General features: G+C 33.0%; 3 protein-coding genes across 5 annotated transcripts; 2 read left to right on the forward strand and 1 right to left on the reverse strand.

Moving 5' to 3' along the window:
- Positions 1–782: 782 nt before the first annotated feature.
- On the reverse strand, positions 783–2,999 carry LOC118043999 (L-type lectin-domain containing receptor kinase VIII.1). Of its 2 annotated transcripts, XM_073404794.1 has the most exons (2): positions 2,623–2,999; positions 783–2,544 (listed from the first exon to the last, which is right to left on the reverse strand). In XM_073404794.1, the coding sequence occupies exons 1-2, from the start codon at positions 2,930–2,932 to the stop codon at positions 914–916; spliced, it is 1,941 nt and encodes a 646-aa protein (XP_073260895.1). In that variant the 5' UTR covers positions 2,933–2,999; the 3' UTR covers positions 783–913. The 2 variants fall into 2 exon arrangements, with proteins under 2 accessions (XP_073260895.1, XP_034908028.1); XM_035052137.2 differs by having other exon boundaries at positions 783–2,998.
- A 4,201-nt stretch (positions 3,000–7,200) lies between these two features.
- On the forward strand, positions 7,201–11,821 carry LOC118043944 (serine/arginine-rich splicing factor SR34A). Of its 2 annotated transcripts, XM_035052059.2 has the most exons (14): positions 7,201–7,397; positions 8,219–8,478; positions 8,633–8,752; positions 9,260–9,325; positions 9,601–9,675; positions 9,749–9,863; positions 10,016–10,062; positions 10,143–10,200; positions 10,421–10,470; positions 10,602–10,658; positions 11,021–11,106; positions 11,193–11,264; positions 11,376–11,418; positions 11,550–11,821. In XM_035052059.2, the coding sequence occupies exons 3-14, from the start codon at positions 8,666–8,668 to the stop codon at positions 11,568–11,570; spliced, it is 777 nt and encodes a 258-aa protein (XP_034907950.1). In that variant the 5' UTR covers positions 7,201–7,397; positions 8,219–8,478; positions 8,633–8,665; the 3' UTR covers positions 11,571–11,821. The 2 variants fall into 2 exon arrangements, with proteins under 2 accessions (XP_034907950.1, XP_034907949.1); XM_035052058.2 differs by lacking the exon at positions 8,219–8,478 and having other exon boundaries at positions 7,203–7,397.
- Positions 11,822–17,338: 5,517 nt separating this feature from the next.
- LOC118043992 (large ribosomal subunit protein P1w) lies at positions 17,339–18,411 on the forward strand. Its single transcript, XM_035052129.2, has 3 exons — positions 17,339–17,520; positions 17,616–17,825; positions 18,192–18,411. The coding sequence occupies exons 1-3, from the start codon at positions 17,452–17,454 to the stop codon at positions 18,240–18,242; spliced, it is 330 nt and encodes a 109-aa protein (XP_034908020.1). The 5' UTR covers positions 17,339–17,451; the 3' UTR covers positions 18,243–18,411.
- Positions 18,412–21,661: the final 3,250 nt, after the last annotated feature.

Raw genomic sequence — 21,661 nt, forward strand, 5'->3', positions numbered from 1 at the left:
AAATAACATACTATTACTATGGAAAAAGAACCCAATTGAGAAATGATTGAAACATTTTGGACCTAATTAATAAAATATATTGACTTGGTGACTTAATTGAGAATCGATATATAGATTAGGAACTAAATTCATATAGAGTTACAATATGGAGGCTAAATTGAGGTTTCGCCATTGAAGAAAGCATTTTTTTTTAGATTTTTTTAGATTTACTTTTGTAAGTTTCCCTTTCTCTTCTGCCTTTTCAATGATGTGAACCAACACAAGACTGTATAACTAACTAATCATATAGTGGAAGATGTTAGGAACCATTAGTAGTAGTTCCAGAATACTTGATGTGGATGATGTACCGATATCTTCTTTGGGCATGGATCCAAGTTTTGGAGATTTTATCCTTCGTATTTGTGTTCTGCAAGCATAATCTTTGCTTGCAAAACTACCGGAGACAGATAGCGAATTGAACAGTTTTAGTAACATGAGTTCAGGTATTAGCTTACTGCCTGTTTTTGTTTAATGCTCCTACACAGTACCCTGGGGAAGACACTCTGTTCCCCATGGTGTTCAGCTTGCACATCCTACACTCTAGAAAATACTGGCTCTACCTCCTCTAGTCAAGCCCGATGGTTGCCTACTGCATAATTCCTAGGAGTGAATCCTCATACTAGTGATTACATCCATCTCAACCGGTTTCTTTTTGCAAAGTGATTTTAGATTCTGTGAATTTTGTGCCTTAGATTAAGAAGCAAAGGCGTAGAAAGTTGGATTCAGCTTCATAATGACGGTAATGGCCATAAGGATGTAAGAACTCAATGTATATGTTGGAATAGAATCATTAAACAGCCAAACATCTCTGCTCTGATTTGCTTGTCTACAAAATTTGATGGTGTTGATTTTGCAGACTAAAAATTCAGTGCTTTCACTTGAAAAGAGTGCAGGAATAGCCAGTGCAGAGACCAGTATTGGCGCTGCTGTAGGGAAAAAGAGCAACAGGCCTATTTGGTGGCAACTCCGGAATCGGTCCATCCAGGTTCAGAAACTCCACCGCCTCCTCCATGCATGGCCTGCCTTTGTTCTCATTTAGTGTACAAAGCAGTCCAATCTCCGACACTCTAATTGCTTGTTCCAAGTTCACCATGGAGCCCATCCTCCTGTCCACCAATCTTGCCTTCTCATCAATCTCATGCATTCTCCATGCGAAATCCAACAAATCCCTCTCGTCTTGCCTCAACTCAGACTCCAGCCTTCCTCTCCCAGAAACAACTTCCAACACAAAAATGCCAAATTCAAACACATCAGCCTTTTGACTCACGGTTGCTTCGAAACGTTGCGACTCGGTGGAAGAGAGCACGAAGCCAAAGTCGCCCAGAACTGCTCTGAAGCTAACATCAAGAAAGACACTGGTAGTTTTCATGTTCTTGTGAGCTAGCTGCTTTGAGTGGAGGAAACTGAGTGCATCTGCAACATCTTTAACTACTTTCAACCGCCGAGTCCATGGAAGCACGCCAGCCCCAAATAGCCATTTGTCGAGGCTTCCATTTGGATAGAAGTCATACACAACCATGGTTTCACGATTATCCTGACACCATCCTCTGATAGGAACCAAGTTGGGGTGTCGAACTCGGCTAATGGTACTGATCTGTTTGAGCAATCTTCGTCTATCCAATCCAATTTGTGAACTCAAAAATTGAGCAGAGAAACGTTTAATGGCCACTTGACAACCATTTGGAAGCTTCCCTCTGTAGTAAATACCTTTGGAATCGCTGCCTAGTATTTCATACTCGTGAAAACCCCGAGTGGCAGAGGAAACTTCAGAGATGGTGAAGCGACGGGGTTTGTTGGGAGGCCTTGGTCGTTGCCTTTTATCTGGCAATATCACAGCCTCAGTTTGATTATTTCTGCGCCTGCCGTTGTAGAAAAGACTGGCAAACACAGCTATAGCCAGTGCCATCACACAAATGAAAATCAACAAACTGGTTGGGGGTTCTTTCTTTGAGCTATGTGACGCTGAACTTTGAACACCTTGATCATATTGCTCCATGATCTTACTCTCACATGTCTCTGCAGTTGGGGCACGGAGAGAGGCTTGGCTTGTAGAAGTGAAGTTCCACGAGTATACATTGTGAATTTGGGTCATCTCGCCAGTTGAAGCTGAGAATCCAACAAACATGTATTCATTGAGAAAAGGGGAGAGATCAAGAGAACCAGAGAAGATGGGCTTCGATCCAAGGCTAACTTCCATCCAGCTTCGTGAACCATTATATGCTATCTTAGCTTGGTGAATCAAACCATCCTTGAGGTAGACGCCGACATCTGAAGCATTTACAGTCGTGGTGGAAATGATGCTGCCAAGATTGATTCCCACATGATTGTCATTTGGATCACCAAATTCAGGATTATGACGGGTATCAAACTCAACAGCAACAGCTTTATAATTGTCCTCACAGGCATCATTGAGCATGGCCAGCCATGGTCCCGGCCTACCCACGGTGAACTCATCAGGCACCACAATAAAGGCAAGGCCACTGCCTCCACTATTATTGTAACCACCTGTAGAGTTGACATGAGATTCAGCACTAGAGTTGCTAAATTGGAAAGAGAAGGTGGTCTCGAAGGAAGCTGGAGTACCAGTGAGCGGATCGAGCATACGGATAGGATAAGCATAGATGGCTCGTCCTGCTTGATGTCTCAGATCTAACTGCGATTCTTCAGGAATTTGGATAGCTCCCTTTTCATCTGAAAACCTGGCGCTACCTAAAAGCTTAACCTCATGTACAATTTTGGGATCATCTAGCCTAAAATCTGAGAAGAAAAGATGTTTGGTCACTGTAACTGCAGGTCCAGTTATCTGCTTCTTCCCGTCAGCTAAAATTGGATATGCTACAAACACTACAATAGTTGCTGAGAATAAAAACGAGAAGCAGCAGTAAGAACCCATTATAGTGGACAAAGAAGAACAAGAGCTGAACTGCAGAAGAAAAGTTCCTTACTGCTAAGATAAATATTGGAAGAGTTTGCTAAATAGACGACTCCGTTCCACCACCTGTCCTGTATACTGAACTTGATAGTGTGTTATTTGTCCACAAGTGAACAAAATCATCCACTTGTCCTGGTTTGAAGATCTTAAAAAGGGATATCCTCATCATGGTATAATGGCTGATAGTGACTTGTAACATCGAGTGTTTTAGCTTCATTCCTTCATGGGGTATAGCTATGGTTGTCTGAGGTGAATAATGATTTCTGAGTCATATTCTAGGGTCCCTCCTTGTCTTCCATTTTGGCTTCCCGGTTGTATAATCGAAGAAGGCCACCCTGTATTCCGCCGCCCAATTGAATGAGAAGGGCCATCAATCAATATACCTTTCCATATTGTTCTAAAGTCTAAATTATTGCAATCAGTTAATTGGTAGGCAGAAGGTACATGTCATCTTCTTTGAAGGATAAATTATAAGTTGATGATGCAGTCAAAAAACTTCATACAAAAATTAGGATTTTCATGGTTGAGTTGGGGGCTTGACTGATCGGAAAAATCAAGATGACTCATGAACATGGAACTTTTTCAATGGTTAAGCTGGTATGTGTAAAGAGAAAAGGAAAAATATAAAGGAAAAGAAAAGAAAAAATAAAATTGATTTTAGGTGGGCATGGTAGCTCTCGGTGCCATGGTTGTAGTGCATGCATCCTATTGATGAAAAACGTTGATGATGATCTTCTATTAAGGTAGAAAAAGGTAATTGCCCTGCATAGAATAAACCAATATGAGAAGTTTGTAAGAACAGCTCATGGAAACCCAAAAAAAGTAGAAAGGCATGTCGGGTAGGATTGGTTAGACCGAGGCAGCATGGGTTTGGGATGAACTTCTGCTAGAAAATTCCAGCAGCTTGGGTGGAGAATTTTTTATCTTTTTTTTTTCAAAAAAATCTTTGGTGCACCATCACAAGCACCAAAAGATAAATGCACATTTTAGGTTGGTTTGAGACTGCTAATGTGTTAGGTTTAGAGCTTCTTCGGCAGTTTAGTTATAGTTATTTTTTAAATAATTTTTCGTGTTAAAATATATGTTAATAATATTTTTTATTTTTTAAAATTTATTTTTAATATTAAAATTATTTAAAAACACTAAAAATATATTAATTTGAAGTTAATAAAAAATATAATTTTTTTTTAAAAAACACTTTTGAAACAAAAAAAAAAAAAATAAATTCTTACCTCAATTTTGAATATGATTATGGATGTTTGGAATAGTAATAATAATTATTTTTTAAATTATATTTTTATTTAAAAATATATTAAAATAATAATTTTTTATTTTTTATTTTATTTTTAATATTAACACATTAGAAACACTAAAATAAAAAAACCTATATCATTCTTCATATCTTCTTGAAAGAGATTCTTTGCCTCCCAGTCTGACAAGACGGCAACGAGAAAATCTATCTTGGAGCCCATTTCAAGACATGCATATGGGCTTCAAGGTGTCTGAATAATTTTACAAGTACCATCATCATGATGATCACATCCAGAAACAATCCCCAATCCCTACTTTTTTAAGATCAAGTACTATCCAATATTATCAGCATCTGTTTCTCTCTTAATCGCCTTTTGATATATTTTAGTTATATGTCCATTGATACCGCGGGTCAATTATTTTTTGCATTTCAAAAATAATTAAGATCTAAAAGTGTTAAGTTTTTTTGTAAAGTTATACCTGAAAGTCTTAGGTTTAGTTGCAACCTGACTCAAGAGTAATATTTATAATATTAATAATAACATTAAACTTGGGTTAACCCTTAACATAAAAGTGTCTGGACTACAATACCAGACCCAATAGCATTGGACGTGGATATAGCTACAAGGTCGTGTCATAAAAGTGTGATAATTAAATAAATTAGTTAAAAAAGAAAAAAACAAAGAAAAAAAACCAACAGGAAAAAAAAAACTAATGAAAAAAAAAATGAATTAATTGGGTTAACCCTTCAAATCAGGTTAACCTGTCATACCTTGAATTCGCATCGTGAAAGTTTGATAATTAAAAAGGAAAAAATAAATTAATGGGTTAACCCAGAATTAACTGGACTAACTCGTCAAATTAGGTTAACCTATCAAACCCGGAATCCGTGTTATAAAAGTTTGATAACTAAATAGAAAAAAATTTAACATCAACAATTTAAATTAAATGAAAAAAATTAATTTAAAAGAAAAAAAAAAGCAAAAAACAAATTATAGATTAACTCATCAAACCAAGTTAACCCGTTAAACCCCAGATCCGTGTCATGAATGTCTGGTAACTAAATTAAAAAAAAAAGCGAACATTAACAAACTGAACTAAACAAAAAAAATTAATTAAAAATAAACAATAAAAAAAATCTGGATTAACTCGTTAAATCATGTTAACCAGTTAAACCCAGGATATGTGTCATGAAAGTCTGATAATTAAAAAAAAAATTTAACATTAACAAACTAAATTAAACAAAAAAATTATGAAAATAAAAATAAATAAAAAAATTGACGGGTCAACCAAGAATTAACTGGGTTTACCCGTGAAACTTGGATATGTGTCTTGAAAGTCTAATAACTAAATAGAAAGAAATTTAATATTAACAAACTAAACTAAACGAAAAAAATTAATTAAAAAGAATAAAAAGCAAAAAAAAAATCATAGGTTAACTTGTTAAATCTGAAAAACGTGTGTCATGAAAGTCTAATAACTAAATAGAAAGAAATTTAACATTAACAAACTAAACTAAATGAAAAAAAATTAATTAAAAAGAATAAAAAAAAAAAACAATTAGGTTAACCCGTTAAATCCGGAAAACGTGTCATGAAAATCTGATAACTAAATAAAAAAATTTAACATTAATAAACTAAATTAAACAAAATAATTTTGTTAAAAGAAAAAAAAACAAAGAAAGAAGCAAAAAAAATATTCTCAAAAGGCATAAAAAAAAAAAGCTAAAAAAAGACAACTTAAAAAAAAAAAATTAAGCAATAGGGATAGAGTTTTACTGAAGAAAAAGAAAAAAAATCCGAATTAATTGGGTTTACCCTCAAACCAAGCTAACCCGTCAAACCCAGGATTTGTGTCATGAAAGTTTGATAACTGCATAAAAAAAAATTGACAGGTTAAGCCCATAATTAATTTGGTTAACCCATGAAACCAGGTTAACCCATAATTAATTTAACAAAATAAATTAAACAAAAAAATTAATTAAAAAGAAAAACCAGAAAAAAAAAATCTAAGTTAACCCGTTAAACCCGGAATGCGTGTTATAAAAGTTTGAGATAGAAAAAAAAATTAACATTAATAAAAAAAATTTAAAAAAATATCCATTAAAAAAATAAAGAAAAGATGAAGAAAAAAAACAACCTAAAAAAAAGCAAAAAGCAAAAAGTAAAAAATAAAAAAATAAAATGACAGCTCAACTTTTACTTGTACTGCACTGTTAGTCCACGGTAAAAGACTAAGCTTTTTTAGCTATATATATATATATATATATATTTGGATGTGTGTTCAACATTATTCTGAATTATTGTTAACAACTCAATACAATTTTAAAACTAGATTTGATATGAGTGTGGTTATTGTTTTTTTAAAAAGGTTTTTTTATTTAAAAATATATTAAAATAATATATTTTTTTACTTTTTAAAAATTATTTTTGACATCAGTATATTAAAATAATTTGAAAACAAAAAAAAATATTAATTTAAAATAATAAAAAAAAAATTAATTTTTTTAAAAATACTTTTAAAATACAAAAATAAATAGGGTTGAAGTGTGTTTTTATTTATAAGCTGCGTGTATCTTGTAAGCAAATTGGATTTTGTTGTTTATTATTAAAATATTTAATTTTAAAAGAAAATTTATAGATCTTTTTTAATTAATGTTTTTTTAATGTTATCAGTGTTTTTTCAAAATATTAATGTAAGATAATAATTATATTGATGTTATTTTTATACATAAGAATATAATTATTTAAATTAAAAACTGAGGCTAAAAGATATTAATTCTTAAGATTAAAAAATCGAACATCACTGGAATAAAATAGTTATCACTATTTATTGTTTAGTCATACGTGTGTGTGTGTGTATCATTGTACCAAAAAATAAAAAAACTGAAATATATATCTTATAGTTATAACTCAAAAGCCGATTGGGCCTCTTACTGAACCGAAAAAACACGGTTCGGGTCGGTTTTGACGTTGCGAGACTACAGTCACTACACTACAAAGTGGAAGCGTGGGAGTATAGCTAAAACGCAGCATCGGCCCGAAGTTTCAAGCTTTGAGAGAAGGAACAGCAAGAAACCCTAGCTATCTTCCACCTCAGTCCGTCAGTCCGTCCTTCCTCGCTCTTTCTCCAAACCTCATCGGCTCGCTCCGGCTTCGGCATCCGTTCTCTCTCGGTATAGCTAACAACAACATAGCTCCTCTCTTTCTCTAATTTCTTCATGTTCATGTTAGGGTTTCAAGATTTGATTTCTAAACCCTAACAACTTCCAGGACTTGAAGATTACAGCAATTAATTGAATTCTTGCTTAATCACTGCGATTAAGCAACTGTAATTACTGGTTTTTATTGATCCAGTGTTCTCCAACAGTATTTATTTATACATTTTAAATATTGAGAAAATTAATCTACTTTAATTAATATTATTATTTTTTAAGGAAACGAATTGTTTGAAATTGATGATGAGAGGCTAACATTAGTATTTTCAAACACTCCGCTAATTCTCGCTTGTGTTACTTTTATTGTTGGGTTGCGAAATGTGTATCATGTGGGCTGAGAGACAAATCTTTTTTACTTGATGTAACGAAGAAGAGCTTCGGACGTGCTAACTAACAAGAATAAGGAAGTTTTCAAATGGAGTGTTAATCAATGGTCTTTAATGGCTATTTAGATTAGTTGTTGGCTGGCTGTCTTTATTTTTTTTTTGCGGGGGTTGTTGAGTCAGTAACTGACTCGATGAATTCTTAAGTCCGTGAATTCAATCAGGGAACGGAAAAGGTTTTAAAAAGTGGCGTGAAAGACAGATGCCCCCTAGCCTTGACCCGAGGGCAACTTGCAAAGTTTGCGTTTTTTGACAAAAGAAGGGGAACTTGGGGGTGTATTTGTATTTTAGAGGGTTGTTTTTATCAATTCTGTTAGAAAAAAAGTGAGCTTAGTAAGGTAAGTAAATAAATATATGTTACTTAATATCATGACACAAATGCTTTCTTTATGATAGATGACAAGCGCTTGGACAAATTTGAGCTGTGCAATCATGCATAGTGATATAGAGAGGGAGTGGGAAAAACAGGGTGGAGTGGACTTATGAGTATTATTTTTTATAACTGGAGATTGTTTCTCACCTTCGGAAGAGCTATACATCTACAAAAAAATTGTGGAATGATGAGGAGACCAAATATATATTTCCAATTTTGTTATAGCTTTGGAGCATCTTGGAGCAAATGAGCAATGGAGCTTGTGGAGCACCGCCCACAATGAGTATTGCTCACTTGGTTTGCTTCATAGTTTTTGGTTTTGACATACTTTTGTTATCGTCAGAGTACATGCTGATGATAAATGGAACATAAGTACATGGAGCCTTTTTGTTTCTGAAAATGTCTCTTTATTTATGCAATTCATTTGCGTTGTGCAGTGAAAGCTTTGCTGTACTCTTCTGGTACAAAAAATGAGTGGTCGCTTTTCTCGTACAATCTATGTTGGCAATTTGCCTGCAGATATAAGAGAATCAGAAATTGAAGATTTATTTTACAAGGTTTGTTTTAAATGTTTTCATGTGACGTTAATTCTTGTTTGCTGAATAATGAGATTGTTCATTTTCAGTGAGTTGTGTATTCATCCTTATCATTGTTATTGACCTCAGAAATAATGGCTACTTTTATGTACTATTAATTATGTACATGCCTGCTTGCTATTTAATATTATTTCCATAAGCAATCTTATTTGTTTCTGGCATTCCATCCTCGCTTCAAACATATTAAAAGTCCACGCAGGCACATCTGTGCTTCCAATCAGGGGAATCAAATATAGAAGAAAAAAACAAGCATTGCTTTGCTTGTTCATGTACTGCCCTGAGGCTGAATAGAGTGAGTGTGTGTGTGTGTCACTTACGCAATGCTTGTGTCATTTGCATTATAGCATAGTGAAATAGCTATTACTGGACCATTTGTAGATTGTATATGACATGGTTTGTATATGTTATGCAGCTTCCCAGTGGTTTACTATGGCTAAGCTTACAAGTTTTAGTTATTTATTTTTGTAGTATGGCCGTATCCTGGATGTTGAATTGAAGATTCCACCTCGCCCCCCTTGTTATTGTTTTGTCGAGGTAAAGCCCTCACCACACTTGATCTTGGCAGCATATGGAGCAAGGTAGCATTGTTGTATTTTCTACTTGGAAAGAAGAAGAGCACTTCAAATTGTGTTTAGAGGCCATTGCATGGTGAAATGATCATTGTCCTGTATTGCAACATGAGTGTTTCTGTTTGAGTTTGGGGATCAACAACTTGATGAGAAAATGCTGAAACTCTCCTAATTGTCTCTCCTAGAACCCTCACTCATAACTGGGGTCTTCATCATTGGACTTGTGTTTTTCGTTTTCAGTTTGAGAACGCTCGGGATGCTGAAGATGCAATAAGGGGTCGCGATGGCTATAACTTTGATGGCTGTAGGTTAAGGGTAATAATCAGTTCTAATTGTGTCTCTATCGTTTGCTGCTTGCCTTTTTTATTTCTCATTGTTATGCATGCAGGTTGAGCTTGCCCATGGTGGTAGAGGACCATCATCAAATGATCGCCGTGGTGGTTATGGCGGTGGTGGTGGGAGTGGGGGTCGGTTTGGCATCTCACGCCATTCTGAATTTCGAGGTTTGTTTGGGGAATATTTATTTCTTAGTGAAAAATTCATTGCAGTAATTGGACAGTGTTGTTCTGAAAACTACTCTTATTTCTTTGCATATAATTTACAGTTTTCTTCAAGTTACCTGGATAGAGTTCTAAGGCACATATTTGTTTTGCAGTTATTGTTCGTGGTCTTCCTTCCTCTGCTTCCTGGCAAGATTTGAAGGTTTAAAGAACTTCTAATACTTCGCCAACGAGAGTGTTATTTGTTTCTGTTCTCGCTACTGAGTGATAAATTGATTTCAGGATCATATGCGAAAAGCTGGAGATGTGTGTTTTGCTGAAGTTTCTCGTGATAGTGATGGTATGCCTCTTAGAATGCTCTGCAACTTTCCATTCTTTTTCCTGTTTTAGGAATATATTTTTTCCCAATTCATCTTGCTGGTGTTCAATTTCACATCCTATTTTTGAGTGAGCTGCAAAAAATGCATGGATACTGATATTGGAACGTACAGTGATAAATATCTCATGAGCTGCATGTATTCATGTGGATACTGAATTGACATTTTGGATTTAACATTCAGGGACTTTTGGCGTTGTTGATTATACAAACCATGAAGACATGAAATATGCTGTAAGTTGTTTCGTGGTTCAATCCCTCCGCTCCCAAAAAATAAATCAATGAAACAATGATAACAAAAACATTTGGGGGGATGTTGCTCTGTACTCTGATCTAACAGCTGGCACGTGCTTGTGTTAATTCAGATTCGGAAACTTGATGATACTGAGTTCAGAAATCCTTGGGCCAGAGCTTATATTCGGGTAACCATTAAATCTAGCATTTATTTGTTGAGTAGGTGGTAAGTTAATTTATATATTTGAAAATGGTTTTATAACGCAGAATTGGCAGAGGCTTCCAAATTTTCCATGTCGTCGCTTTAATTATATCTAGTGGATCCTTACCTTACCCGCTTCGCTCCATCTATTTTGGAGCTCTAGAAAAATTTTTAAACATCAATCCATGAGGCTTTTAACTTATCATGCTTTTCTGTAGAATAAAAATAGCTTACTATCAACCTCGTGAAGATGCTTTGCATATGATGGGAGAGAAAAATTTAACAGCTGCAAATGAAGGTTCACTTAATATTTGCTCTTGGTTTTGCTGTTTGTTCTGTCTTGTCAAGGTGAAGCAGTATGAGAGCTCTCCGTCAAGGAGCAGGAGCCGGAGCCGGAGCCGGAGCAGAAGCCGAAGTTCAAGGAGAAACCAGAGGTTTTTGTGCTTTTTATTATTTGGCATTATACTCTGAAGGAGCTTTTCTCTGTAAATTGATAGTTTCCGCTTTCTGTTTTATGCAGCAAATCATTGGAACGATCTGTTTCAAGATCAAGGTCAAAATCTAGATCTGCTTCACCTCTTAAATCATCCAGGTAATTGGAGATTGCTTACTGTTTCAGCTTCTTCTCTTCGCATTTTATTTGCTGCTTTTGTTAAGAGTAAATTGATTTTTTTGTCATTCTGTTGTATTGAAATACACACAGACCAAGATCAAGGTCCGGGTCCAGGTCAGAATCTCCCAACAAGGCAAGTGCCCCCTTGGTTTGTTAATGAAAGAAAAGGGCAAGGAATTTGTAGTTATTACTTCAGAGTTGTGTGCGTGGGATTTCAGTACAATAACTAGTAAAGTACTCAGATTAAGCTCTATGTTTATGCAGGCACGGTCTGGAAGTGCCTGACTGCTATAAACTACAGTGAAAACCGCCGAGGCCTTCTTAGATGGACTGCTCCTTTTAAATGTCGATGATGAAGTGAACTCAGATGAGTTTCAGGGGCTAGTTGTACGAGTCATCCAGTTATTTACTTGGAATATTTTGATGAAAACATGAACTAGCAGTAGTATTTTATGTTGTTGAACCTGGGCAGTTTTCCAATGCTTGTGACACTCCCATCATTTAGATGACTGAACATCGTGCTGGTTTGTGCTCTAGTTTTCACTTTTAATCCCAATCACCCCATCCATATAAGCATGTCATTGTCGTTCTTGGCCGTCACCATTGGAACGTTGCTTGAAATGGTGACCATCCACCCCCTCGACGGATGAAAAGGGGACGAAGTCATTCATGCTCTGAGTATTTTGTTTGTTCTCATTGGCTGTGGTGAGGAAGAAGCATCTGTGAGAATGATATTGTAGGGGAATGCAAGCGTGCGGCTGTGATTTGGGATTGGGGATGCAACTGTAATTTTGCAAATGGTTCCTTGGGGCTTTTAGTAGGGGTGTGCAAAAAAACTGGAAAACGAATAATCCAAGAAAACCGAGAAAAAATTAACTGATTAAACCGATTAGAATAGTTAGGAAAAATTCCGGTTCGGTTTGGTTTTCGGTTTTGTAATGCAGGAATCGGTTAACCTGGACTGAACCGAACCGGTTCAAAAAAAGACACTATAAATAGAAAAAATTTTCCCCCTCTCACTCTTTCTCTCCATCTCCCTCCCAGCAGCTCCCCTCCAGTAACCATAGCCCTTCTCTCTCTTTCTCCCTCTCCCTACCAACAACCTCCTCTCCCTCTTCCTCTCCCTCCCAACAGCCCCTCTCCCCCTTAAATATAGAACCGGTTTGAGTTTTGATATTTTTTATATAAAAAAACATAGGTTTTGTTTTTAGCTTTCTAGGGTTTTTTTTTTAAATGCAGGGAAAGATAAGATTTATTTGTATAAGAAGATTTGGGTTTTGATTTTAAAAAAATCGGGTTTAGATTTTTGGCATTCGGGTATTTGAAAAATATAGGAAAAGCCATGTTTATTTTGCAAGAAATTTTGGGTTTTGATTTATAGCAGAGTTTTGGATTTGGGATGAAATCAGTAGTGTTGATTTTTTGCTTTTAAATCGTTTGCAGTTTGCACAATGCAGGGAAAACAATAGTTGTGAAAATGCATCTTATTGGCGAATTCGAGAATAAATATGAGCATATAGGTTGTCTCGGTTTTTTGAAATAAAAAACCGAACCAGACCGGATTGAAACTCGGTCGGTTTGACTTGGTTTTTTTTTTTTTAAAGAAAGAACCGGTTTGGTTGTTTTTTTTCAGTTCAAAACAGAACCGAACCGGAAATGCTCACCCTAGCTTTTAGGGTGCTTTTTAAATTATTATTTACTTTGAATATTGATATCATTATGTTAAAATAATTTAAAAATATATTTAAAAAAATATATAAAAAATTATTTTTCTTAAAATATTTTTTAATTGCAAAAATAATTAGGCTAATATAATTGGTATTTTTAATTTTTGTGGTTGTAGTTTAAAAAAATAGATTTAAGAAGATATAAATTGTATTTTTATTGGGATTTATACAAAAGTTATAGTTCCGCGAGACTTAATAAAATACTTATAAAAATATAGATGGGCTTTAACATAGTTTTATTTGTATCTTACCTCAGGTGTGTTTGGAAGTAGTGTGATAGTATTTTATTTTATGAGGTTCATATAAAAATAAAAACATGTAATAAAAACTTGCTTTTAACGGTGGTTTTTTTGTGTATTTAATAGGTTTTATATGTAAAAGAAATTATTACACTTAACCACGTCATATTTCCAAACACACTTAATTCTATTACAGGGCCAATACATGGGTTATGATAAACAAAAAAACCTTCAAGGTCTGTATTTTACCCTTGTTTGTTCACCTCCCAGAGATTTACCTTCTTGGAATAGAGGTTTCTCCCTCACATCATGTGATAACTAGAGTTTTTGCTATTGACTTAATTTTGTTCCCATTCCACAATCTATTATATCACTGCAGGATTTCAGTAATTAAAAACTTTACCTCTTTTCTGTTCATTGAATTAACATAATGAGTCCTGACGTTTCAGTATGTGAAAAGGAGTAATTATTCAATATTTTGGAAAATGTTACTTCCCCATTTACTCATCCATAAATATTAGTAGGATATACTTAGATTCTTGGTATACCTTAAGTTTATATGCACCTTGCAAGGGTGTATGAGGATATAGAAGATTAGGTTTTTATCTATAATTGTATTTAATTTAACTTCTGATATTTTACGGGATATAAACTTGATCAATTTAAAAATAAATTTGAATCCAAGCAGGTTGGATATATCAGATTAGATAACTTTTATTGATATAATTGTTATTCATAAGTTGGACATATTAATTCTCTTATTCCTTGATCATCCTTAAAAAATTTGGGTTGTTATAGTTGGAATTAGATAAAACCCCTAAAATGCATAAATTAGAGACAATATAAAAATTATCATAATTTTCACATAAAAACAAAACAAAATATTTTATCAAACTATTAGGGTATAATATGATACCAAGACAAATTAGCAGCTATAAGAGACTAAAAAGTTTTTTTAGGTTTATGATTTGATTAGGAAAATAAAAGTTTAAAATGTATTATCACTTCATCAAATCAAACTTCAAAAGAAATAACTATAATTTCTATAAAAATAGGGAAAATATAGAATGGATAGAGATTAAAAGAATAAGGAGCGTTTATGAGTGTGAAGGCGAAAGAAAAAAAAATGAAGAGAAAATAAAATATATTATTTATAACAAGGACTCGGGTTTCTTTAATTGGGTTATTTAGGTTGAGTTGGGTTTAGTTGGGTTAAGTGAGTTTAAAAAATCCCAACCCTTAGAAGACCCGTGATATCTATTTATTAAATTTGTTAACTCAATATCATCAATAATATCCACATTATCCAACTTTGAAGAAGGGTTGAGTTGCGTCAAATAATGAAAATATTATAAATGAGCCAGCTTTTTTAAACACCCCTACTGTGTTGGCTGGATTAATTTTGTTGACTAAAAATAAAATAAAAATGAGGTAGGCATTGCTAACATGTTTTTTAATGAAAAAAATATCATGTGAGAGTTAACATGATAGACCCTTAATCAAGCACCAAATAAAATAAAAAAGACATTTAAGGTCATAATAACTCTATAGAAAGAAAAAAAAATCATGAAGACTAATGAAAAATAAACTTATAAAATTGAAAAAAAAAAACACTAATACCTAATAATGAAATTTTAAAAAGCAATTCAAAGAATAAAAACCAAAGTACCCAAAACAAAAGACCTAGGTGAGTGGGCCTGCCAACCTTGGCCCTCTAGCATTGATCTTTGTGATTTTTATATTTTTTTTGCCATGCACACTAATTTTTTTTTAAAAGAAAAAAATAACAGGCAACGACCCCAGATTTCAGCAACCAAAAAGTCATTCATAAGTTGGTGCATAAGTGTTTTGCACTAAAAAAATCATTTTCAACTATTGTTTGACACAAAACACTTAAAAATCACTCTAAAGGCCTAAATAATTTTTTTATGCCTTCAAATAATAATAAAAAATTGATCCAAAAAAAAAAAAACACAACCTAAAACAACAAACTTTTCAAGATAAGATCTACTTTTTAGGCAACGTGAAGGTGAAAGAACACTCAATTGGAAACTTCTCTTATTAAATGAACTCGTTGATACCACGATTAACTATCTTGATGGTTAAAATCACTGTCAGACGATATTTTCACTCACTATAATTAGAATCCGATTACTTTCTTTCTCTTACTTCAAACCAAGAACTAAGAAATAATAGCAGTGAAGAATTTGAAAATGGAGAGTTTTCAAAAAAACTTAAAGGGGTTAAAAATAGGTCAACTGCAAAGTGAATGATCAAATTTAACTTTTCAGTCAATTTCAAAATGGCAATCTAGTTTTTCTTTGTTTTTTAGTTTGGTTTCCCATTTTTCAACTTTACCCTTGCTTAACAAATAAAAAAAAACAATTGGCCTTTAATTTAACTACAAAAGATCCAGTTGAGAAGAAAAAAATATGAAAATTAATTTTTTTAAAAAAAATTACTTGAATACAATGTAAATTAGGAGAGGGTACTATATTTCAGTGTTTTCACCTCAGTACTTAGTTTTTGTTACTAGATCATTGGTTCGCATTACACTATGAGTCAAGTGATTTTTTTTAATGTATAAAAAATATCTAGGCATTGCTAACGTTTTTTCTTGTAAAAAAATAATTAATTTATGTGGGTTGATCTTGGATGACCCAGTTGACTTGGTAGGTTCAAAGACAACTTGGATAACTAATAAAAACATAGTTTGACCCAAACAAATTCAAGTCGACATCTTTTTAAAAAATAATAAAAAAATATTAAGATAATAATATACTGGATTGACTAAGGTTAATTTAAGTTAACTTGTCAAATCTGCAATCCTGATCATGAGACCATGATAACCCCATGAGAAAGCAAGTCAATAAACTATGAAACTTAATTCCAATTAGACACAAACTTGAGTACCTAAAAATTAAGCAAGCACATGTGTATAAATATTTTATTTTACTAAGATATATAATTGGGTACAATCTCTATTTAAAAATATTCTTACAAAAAAAAAATCCTCTTATTCTTTCATTGAATTTAATTTATGATGACTTGATTAATAAAATCAAGATTTGTACTTTGCAAGAACACACATTTAGGCCCTTATTGTAGAGTAAGATTTGATGATTTGATACTCAAAAAAAATATATTTGATTTTATCTTAAAAGTGTTGTTGAAGGATTGTTATAAATTGTTTAGTCATTTATTATAGACTTCAATCGCGGATAAATAAGACTTAAGAGTTTTAGTGAGAATTTTCTTGCCTGAAGAGTTTGTCTTGAAGAGAATTTTATATCTTCAAGAAGAATTTCTCCTATTTTAATGTCTAGGTTGAGGCTCTCTATTTATAAAGAATTTTTTTGTCAATACTGCATATCATTATTTTATTTGTTGATTTTTATTTATATGATCTTGTATTATGATAAAATATCTTATCCCAAATGTCAATTTTTTATTGGCCAATAAATATATACAGACCCATTTATTTTCCATGCTGTTTATTTCAATTTCATTTTTTTTGTAAAAATAAAATGAAATGACACATGACTAATTTTGATTGGTTGCAAGTTTTTTGTTTTTACACTCAATCAAACCATTATTAAAAAATAAAATAAAAAAATCAATAAAAAAAAAATAACTCAAGTCAACCTGAATTAACCTATCAAACCCGTGTCTCGAGTCACTAGACCAAAATATTTCAATAGAAAGCAAATAAAATAAATTATGAAACTCATTTTCCAATCAACCCGATATTAAAAAATGAATTGAAAAAAAATTGTATTAAAAAAAATAAAAATAACTCAAGTCAACTTGAGGTGAATACTAAATTCGTGACCTAAATTATGAAATAAATTAAAAAATTAAAAAATTTAATTTCTAATTAATAAAATATTTAATAATAAAATTAAAAAAAAAATCTGAAATAAATTGAGTTAACTTATAATTTAGATTACGAGAAATAACTTTATAGAAATAAAATTTAAATAAATTATTAAATTTAATTTTTAATAAATTTAATATTAAAAAATAAAATTAAGTTAAAAAAAATATATTCTTTATATATATATATATATAAAATCCTCTTGCCAACTTTGCCCTAAAACCCTAGCTAATAAACCCTCCTGTCCTTCGTCATCTCTCTCAATTTCCCAACCTAACGCAGCTCTCATCTGGAAAAGAGACAAGCAAAGCAAAGAAGCAATCATGTCTCTAAGTGAGATCGCTTGCACCTACGCTACCCTTATCCTCCACGATGAAGACATCTCCATCACCGTATGAAACCAGAAACATCGGCTTTTTATCTTCTTTTCTTCTTTTTTTGTTGAAAGAAATCTAAGGTGTTTTTTTTTCCTGAAATATTGATGCAGTCGGATAAGATTGCTACACTTGTGAAAGCAGCCAATGTGACTGTTGAATCGTACTGGCCCAGTCTTTTTGCTAAGCTTGCTGAGAAGAGAAACGTTGGTGATCTTATCATGAATATTGGTGGTGGTGGTGGTGGTGCTGCTCCTGTTGCTGTTGCTTCTTCTGGTCCTGCAGCCGGTGGGGCCGCTGCTCCAGCTGTTGAGGAGAAGAAGGTATGAACAATGGTGCTTTGTTCTTCTTCTTTTTTGGTGTTTTAGTCATAAAGGTTTGATCTTTAATTAGGAAAAAAATGGGAGTTTTTGTTTTGGTTGTGATTTGTTTTGTTTCATTGTCAAGGTTTGATTTTTAGGCGAAATTGACGGTTTTGATTTTTTGGGGTTATGTTTTTCTTTATGTTTTCTGTTTTGGAATATGGTTTTACCTGTGTTCATTGCTTTTCTGAGTTTTGAAGTTTATATGTTTGTATTTTTGAAATTTGTTTTTCTCTTTTAGTTGTAAAGGCTTGAATTTTAAGTGGAATTTTAGATTTTGAGTTTTAGAGTGTTTGTGTTTTGAGATTTGGTGTTGTTTATGTGCAGGAGGAAGCCCCAGAGAGTGATGATGATATGGGATTCAGCTTGTTTGATTAGGTGCTTCTTTCCATTATCTTCAGTTTTAATACTCTTTGTTGCCTTAAGAAATTAGGATCGGCTTCCAATTGTAATGTGGTAAAATTTTGGGTAATGATTTGAGAACTTCTGATTGATTGACCATGAACTTTTTTTCAAGGAATACAAGGATGTTTGATGTTTTGGCTCTTATGAATTTCTTGTTTATATTGATTTTGATTCAGTTCTTAACAATGCTTACTTGTTTGGTCGAAAATTCAATGGGATTTGTTGTATGCAAACTTGTTCATGTTTCCTGTGCGATTGATATCCAAGTTTGATGTGAACATGGTGTTGGAGATTATCCTATTTTTGGAAAGCTATACAGCATGAAGAATTTGAATATAGTTTATGATGGTGGTTATGTAGGCTATGAGATCCAAGTTTTCTGGATGCAATCGTTTTCAAGTTGCCTCCATTACTGTGGCAATGCAGCATAGCAGAATCATGTGCTCCAGTTTCCTTTTGGTTCAAACTTTAGTCACCCTCAAGCTTGCAACAGCTATGAGATGATTGTTGTGTGGAGGAGGTGATGAATGTGGGTTGACTAAAGCCCTCCTAAATTAGTAAAAGCTTGCATTGTGCACCTGCTGGTTCCATAAATTCAGGTTCAGCTCCTCCTGTGTTTCTGTCTCCACCCTCCTTGCGCAGTGGCGATTTCAGCTACTTGCATCTGCTGGCCCCGTATCCACCACTCTGTTTTTTGACAGACAAGTAGGGATGATGAGAAAACATGACATTTGGTATGATATATTTTCTTGAAATGTTATATTTTGATTTGGTATAATTTTTATTGACATCAAGAAAAATATATATCAGTGTTGGAAGAAAGAAGTTATTAAAATAACATTAGTATATTTTTACTATTGAATTGCTAGTAATTTTATATTTCAAGATAAACATTGATTTTTTTGAAATTTTCAAAAAACAAAATAGTGTATAAAACTATTTAAATACATATATTATTGCAATTTATTAACAGTTTTGTCACTTATTTATTTCCTAATTCATCGAGCTTTCTTACTTATATTTTCTTATATTACACATGTTAATCTAATTTTAACCTTTAAATGTTTAATAACACATGCTTTGATTTAATCATTTCTATCTAATTTATACTCTCCCACTTCGTTTATTAATTAAATTAGTCTTTAGAGCTTGATTTTCCACCATAATTATTTTTTTTATTCTTATTAACCGTTGTCTTATTACAAGCTAAGTTTTTTATTTATTCCAAAAGTGTGTTTAGCATTGTAGTAATTTTTATGGTTAAAGTTTGAAAAAATAGATTTAAAAAAAATTATAATTTGTTTTTCATAACCAAGACTTCAAGAGAAAGTTTTTAGTAGAATTCATACAAAATTGTGATTTGATTCTATTTTTTAAAGTGTTTTAAAATTAATTTTTACTTGAAAAAATATCAAATTAATATTTTTTAAATATTCTTTGAAAATTTTAATATGCATGTTAATGTTAAAAATAAAAAAAGAAAAATTAAAAAAATATATTTTAATATTTTTTCAATAAATTTTTTGAAAATATCTTGTACGACAAAACCAAATCTTATCTTATCATCTAAACTAAAATATATATTCTTATCATCTACACTAAAAATATATATTCTTATCATCTACATCTTGCCAAAAACTTCCATTATGTATCAAGGAAACAAAATGGCCACCACCATCTCCTTGATATGGGGTGGGAGTTTTAATTTACTTTTCATTAAAATGTAATTTTTATTTTTATTTTTATTTTAAATTAAATTTTTAGAATTTTTAGATTGTTTTAATATACTAATATTAAAAAAATATATTATTTTAATATTTTTAAAATAAAAAATATTTTAAAAAATAAATGTTAAAAAATCAATTAATCAATGTATAATATAATTAAGATAATATAATTAAGACAAGATATATCCTATCTCCATTCTCCTCCACGAATCTAACTAAATTTAAGAAACAAGACAAGTGGACATCCACGTGGCTTGTCCAAACCCAACCTCCACAGGTAGAAGCCACCTCATCAACACAACCGAACCTTCCTAGAGGTGAGTTACCAGCTCCCCCCAGAGAAGTCCCATCAGCTCTACACATGTTGGAGCTTGGAAACTCATGTCCTAATGTCCACTTCTAGACATCAATTAATTAAATAATGTTCACCTTAATCTCAGCCCTCCGCGTATGTCATCTCATACGTGCCCACCTACCAATGGACGGTGGAGATATCTTTATCCAGCTTGCAAATCATTACTGGACCAAGCCAACCTCCACCGCCTTCCTTCCTTCCTTCCATCTTTCCAGATGTTTCTAGGAATTTAGGATTCCCTTCACCCTTTATATACCTCTCATCTCTCCTCTCCCTCTCTCAATCCAATCCAGTCCAAGCAAGAAACCCTCGAAGAAGAAGAGCCCTTTTCCTTGAAATCTCAAGAAACAAACGTTGTCAAGCGTTTAAGAATACAATCTTTGATTGGTTGCTTGGTTTTTGTAGCAAAAGAAGAAGAAACAAACCGAGCGTTCTTTGATTTGAGTTTCAATCATGATGATGTCTATGTTCAGTTCATTCGATGCCCTATGTGCAGAATCATTTGGACAGAAGCCCAACTTCTCGTTCAGTGCTCCCAAAGAAGGGAACATACCAGAAGCTGAGTCTATGAAGAAGAGCGTGATGTCTGAAGGGAACAAGGACAAGTCATCTGCATCGTCAAAATCACCTCCTGCAAGCATTAACAAGTCATTACAGCAACAGAAGAGGAGACCAAGGTTTGCTCTGGAGTTGGATGGAGTTCACTGTTTTGAGACAATACTTCCTTATTGAGCCTTCATTTCTTCACTGATTTTTGTATATATTGAGCATCTTTAATTGAATTTTATGATCGAAATAAACTGATTAATAAAACTCGGAGCTGTTTCTTAGTGATCGAGTAGATTCATTAGTAAATAAATAAAAGACAGTATTGAGGAGGGAAAGGAATTGTCAATTACATATCAATTATGAATTGCTCTGATATTGGAGTTTCTGATCTCCACTCTCCAATGAAACTTGGGAATCCACACAAGGACCATGGTAATTGACTCTTTCAACGGAACAAATTTCTTACAAATATCATCGTAGTTGCGGCTGATAACGCATTCATCTGGCAGAGATGTTGTTCTGAGTGTTTCACTGCTAAAATCAAGTGACAACACAACTGGACAGCCATCTTTACCCTTTACAGAGCAGTGACATATCCATTTTTGCTGGAGAAGTTGTTGAAAGGATAAGAGTAAGGTACTGATTTGATTGTGCCCGGCACTGTTACATCAAGTTTTTTTCCAAGAGTCCCTCCCCAGGCTACATATTTCTACTTCATGTTTACGAGTCCACCAGTATAAATCAGTAAAATCCCAGATTAG

The sequence above is a fragment of the Populus alba genome, chromosome 15 (genome assembly GCF_005239225.2).
Source record: "Populus alba chromosome 15, ASM523922v2, whole genome shotgun sequence".
Taxonomy (NCBI): domain Eukaryota; kingdom Viridiplantae; phylum Streptophyta; class Magnoliopsida; order Malpighiales; family Salicaceae; genus Populus; species Populus alba.